This window comes from Ranitomeya imitator, chromosome 1 (genome assembly GCF_032444005.1).
Source record: "Ranitomeya imitator isolate aRanImi1 chromosome 1, aRanImi1.pri, whole genome shotgun sequence".
NCBI classification, from domain to species: Eukaryota; Metazoa; Chordata; class Amphibia; order Anura; family Dendrobatidae; genus Ranitomeya; species Ranitomeya imitator.
In genome coordinates, this window is record NC_091282.1 from 662,456,180 (window position 1) to 662,461,297 (window position 5,118).

At 45.7% G+C, this 5,118-nt stretch overlaps 1 protein-coding gene across 1 annotated transcript; it reads right to left on the reverse strand.

The window, feature by feature from the left end:
• Positions 1 to 2,696: 2,696 nt before the first annotated feature.
• Positions 2,697 to 4,676, reverse strand: LOC138658025 (leucine-rich repeat and immunoglobulin-like domain containing-NOGO receptor-interacting protein 4). Its single transcript, XM_069745608.1, has one exon. The coding sequence runs from the start codon at positions 4,674 to 4,676 to the stop codon at positions 2,820 to 2,822; it is 1,857 nt and encodes a 618-aa protein (XP_069601709.1). The 3' UTR covers positions 2,697 to 2,819.
• Between the last annotated feature and the right edge of the window lie 442 nt (positions 4,677 to 5,118).

Genomic DNA, 5,118 nt, shown 5'->3' on the forward strand with positions numbered 1-5,118 from the left:
CCCTTGTCAGTCGATGTTCCTCAAGGCTCTGTTCCTAGGACCCCTACTCTTCTCCATCTACACTTTCAGCCTGGGACAGCTCATAGAATCCCACGGTATGCAGTACCACCTCTACGCTGATGACACGTAGATCTACCTATCCGGACCTGACCTCACCTCCTTACCAAAATCCCGCACTGTCTGTCTGCTATTTCAGCCTTCTTTTCTGCTCGCTTTCTACAACTGAACATGGACAAAACAGAATTCATCATCTTTCCCCCATCTCACTCTACCCCTCCACCAGACCTATCCATCAATGTCAATGGCTGCTCACTTTCCCCTGTCCCACACGCCCGGTGCCTCGGGGTGATCCTCAACTCTGCCCTCTCTTTCAAGCCACATATCCAAGCCCTTGTCTCCTCCTGTCTCAAACTCAAAAATATTTCCCGGATCCGTGCTTTCCTTGACCTCGACACCGCAAAAATGCTAGTGCATGCCCTTATCATCTCCCGCCTCGACTACTGCAACCTCCTAGTCTCTGGACTCCCCTCTAGCACTCTGGCACCACTCCAATCCATCCTACACTCTGCTGCCTGACTAATCTACCTGTCTCCCCGCTATTCCCCAGCCTCTCCCCTATGTCAAGCCCTTCACTGGCTTCCTATCGCCCAGAGACTCCAGTTCAAAACCCTCACAATGATATAAAAAGCCATCCACAACCTGTCTCCTCCATACATCTGTGACATGGTCTCCGGGTACCTACCTACACGCAACCTCCGATCCTCTGAAGACCTCCTTCTCTACTCCCCTCTCATCTCTTCTTCCCACAACCGCATCCAAGACTTCTCCCATGTTTGCCCCATACTCTGGAACTCGCCTACCATAGAAACGTTCAAAAAGAACCTGAAGACTCACCTCTTCCGACAAGCCTACAGCCTGCAGCGATCCTGAACTTACTGAACCGCCGCACAACCTGCCCTACCCTCTCCTAGTGTTTCATCACCCATCCCCTGCAGACTGTGAGCCCTCGCGGGCAGGGTCCTCCCTCTTTATGTACCCGTGTGCCTTGTTATTTGCTCATGTTTAATGTATTTGTCTATATTTGCCCCGTATTCACATGTAAAGCGCCATGGAATAAATGGTGCTATAAAAATGTATAATAATAATAATAATAGGCAGCAAAACGACCACAAAACATCTTTGAATCTCCACCATATTTGACTGTAGGTACTGTGTACTTTTCTTTGTAGGCCTCATTCTGTTTTCAGTAAACAGTAGAATGATGTGCTTGATCAAAAAGCTTTATCTTGGTCTCATTTGTCCACAAGACACTTTCCCATTAGGATTTTAGCTTACTCACATACATTTTGGGAAGCTGCAGTCTAGCTTTTTTTACGCCTCTGTGTCTGCAGTGGGGTCCTCCTGAGTGTCCTGCCATAGGGTTTTATTTAAATGTTGACGAATATATATAGCACTGACACTGATGCACCATGAGGCTGCAGGATAGCTTGAATTTATTTTGAATTTAATTGGTGCTGCTTTTCGACGCTATCGTGTGTTGCAACCTTTCATCAATTTTCCTCTGACGTCCACTTCCAGGGAGATTATCTACAATGCCATGAGGTGTAAACTTGTTGACTCTGTTGCCTACCATGGACAAAGGAACATCAAGATCTCTGGAGATGCATTTGTATTCTTGAAATTGTTTATAATGTCAACAATTTTGATTCTCAAGTCCTCAAACAGTTCTCTTCTTCTCTTCCATTTCTCCATGCTTATTGTGGCTCAAACACAAAACACAACACACACACACACACACACACTACAAGGATTGAGTCAACTTGTCCCCTCTTTATCTGGTTTTAGATGTGATATTCATATTGCCCACACCTGTTACTTGCCACAGGCGAGTTTGTACAAGCATCACATGCTTTAAACAAAGTTGTTTACTCCCAATTTTGGAGAGATGCCAACAATTTTGTACTGCCCATATTTAGTGTTTTGTGTGAAACTGTGTCCAATTTGTCATTTTTTCCTCTGTTTCTTTTGGGTTGTTCCAGTATACACATGTTTATTTTCTTTGTGTATAACAAAACACGTGTAATTTCTATAATTCCTGGGAGAAATACTTCATTTTCTGGACCAACTTCAATGGTGCCAACACTTTTGGCATTGACTGTATGTCAAGGGTATTCATTAGTTTCTGTTTATATGATCGCATTCGATTTTATAGACTGATTTTATTTTCAGCTAGTGATATGCCATCACTTTACAAGATGTAAATGCATTTTTAATGAACGGTGTTTGTGATTATGTCATAATTTAACATTTTTTTCTGGTCATTTACATACAGGGATTATATAAAACCAAGAAAGTTGTATTGGAAGATTTTAGAAAATATTTGTCCATGGTTGCATTATCGGGCATCACCACTAGAGGGAGTCAGAGGTCAGTACATCCTTTATTGCTATGCTGTAAAAGATGGAAATAAAACATTATTAGCGCTTTTTCATGTAGCTGAGAAATAGGGTTAATCAAGGTAGAGATGAGCCACTTCTGTGGCCGGCCTCCTTGGCACCTCTGGGGCTTACATGTGAAACGTCATAAAGGTGCCAAGGAAGAACAGATTGCTCATCTCTACAGATATATACATTATATTCTGACTCCAAGCAATATATGCTGGTGCAAAAATAGCACTGAGTGTCCTGTAAGAACCCTGAGACGCCAATCGCGACAGTTCTAATCTATACCACAGATACAGCGTGTTTCACGACCAGTTTCTTGTAATTTTTATATGAAGGGTGTAAAACATATCAGATGTGAGAGCACATATCTCCCCTCTAGATAAGTTTCATTGTGAATTTGTTGTCTTCGGGCGATGAAGGTCCTCGGGAAGTCCTGGGAATATAGTCTATGTTGGCCGTGTGTTTGATATTCCCGCGTCCACGGCTCCATAGAAAGATGAAGATGAAACAGAGCGTTACTGAGCTAATGAAGGGCAGGATACCCCCAGCAGTAATGACAGCCAGCAGATGGGTATGGACCATGGAAAGTGGGGGAAGGAGGGTGCTGTCATTCAAAGATGTCACTTCCAGGTGAATCCAGGCAGAGTCATTACCTGCGACATTACTAGCGAGACAGAGGTAGGCGCCATTGTCCTGTGCTAGTACTGGGAAAAACTGCAGGGAGCCCCCTGGTAGGACAGATATCCTGCTCTCTGCTTTCTCCACAGGCTTCTTCATCAATGGCATGTTTATTGCCCTCCATACTGACTTAGCCACCTCTTCTGCCGGGGATGTGTGAAGAGGTATCTCTGTGGTTACAGCTGCTTCTGAAGACCCCATATCAGCCATTTGTGGCAGTACCCAGTGCGTGGATGGCTCTGGCACTCCATGGCTCTGGCAGGTGACAGTCAGTCGGTCGCCTTCTTTGACCTTTAACTCTCGTAGGCCTTGTTCCACTATTTTAGGAGGCTGGCAGGTAAAAAGCTCTGGGCATAGCGTCTCAGAATGGTCCGGGATAATAGTGCCTTGTAATAAAGCAGGAGCAGCACAGACAGGTGGGTTGCCCCCTAAATTAATTTTCTGAAGCAAGAGCCAGCAAAGACGACAGTCGCAGGAAAGGTTCGTACTAGAGAGGAGTAAAGTTTCTAGATTTCCAGGAGGGGGGAGAGCATCTTTGGCTACCCATTGAAGTGGGTTATGAGAAAGGTCTAGAAGACGTAGACGGTCAAGACCATGGAAAGTACCTGAAGGTACTGAGTGCAGTCTTCCCCCGGAAAGCCGGAGCTCCTCCAGACTTGTAAGAGAACTGAAGCATCGTTCTTGAAGGATGGCAATTGGGTTGTTAGAGAGATCCAGTCTTCGAAGTTGGATTTGAGAAACCAGTGCTTCTGTCGGTACTGAGGTTAGGACACTCTGGGTCAGCGAGAGGGAAGAAAGGTTGAGTCCAGACAGACTCAGTGGGCCAAGTATTTTTAGGGATGGCCAGTGATCCATATCCAGTACTCTCAGGAGTGGCATCCCTGTAAATGAGAGATCGTGTAGCACCGTACAGGTGATGCCTCCTAATCTGAGCTCTGAGAGTCGTGGGAGAGTAGTGAGAGCATGTGTAGGCACCATGCTTAGTTTGGTTTTCTCAAGCCCCAGTCTCTGCAGCATTGGCATTCCCCAGAAAGCTCCCGGAGATATGAATAGAAGGGGGTTGTCGCTGACCTCCAGATGTCGGAGTTCCCTCAGTCCACGGAACGTCTGATCCAGCAGAATGACCAGTTGGTTGGCTCTCACGTCCAGCCAGGTGAGATCCGGCATGCCTGTAAAGACCCCGGGAGGCAGAAGCTTCAGCTGGTTATGATGGACTAGTAAGATGCGGATGTTTGGCAAACCACTAAAGGCTCCTGGCTCCATTCGTGAGAGCTGGTTGTAGCTCAGGTCTAGCTCCTGTAGGTACTGCAGATGGGAAAAGGCTCCGTGTTGTACTGACCGGATCCGGTTATAACTAAGATCCAGGAAATGGGAAGTTAGAGGGATTTCTACCGGGACTAGGCTCAGAAGCCTGTGTTTGCACAAGGTGGCATTGTCATGGGTAGGACAGACACAAGAGCCAGGACAACATGTGCACAAAACCCGAAGTAAGATCCCAAGTGACAGGAGGAGGATGGGTGGATGCAGACCCTGCGCGCACCTCCCGATATCCATTTTCACGGGCAGGTGAGAAAAGTAGTATATCCAATGATGGTCATCCTGCTGACTGATCTTGTATGCTCTTCTCCTGACCTGTGGGTTTAATCAAAGCATAGAGTTAGTTTCACATCTGTTACATCACCTAAAGCTAAATAAAGTCTACAAAAGTCATGTTAGGAGCATGTAAATATACAATAATCTGAGACAGCATAATACAGGGCAAGAGAACCTGATTCCAATTATATGTCACTTACTGGGCTGCTTTTTTGATACAATCCCTGTTTTCTCTGCTGTAGTTGTAGCAGTAGAACACTGAGCTGTGTTTAACCCCGCCTATACCACTGTGCCATGCAAGCTTCCAATAAAAAGTGGGGCAGGGCTAAACAGATTAGCTGGACTGTCTGGCATATGACACCTAGTCATGTAGTGATAATCTGCTGCTGATAAAACAATAATT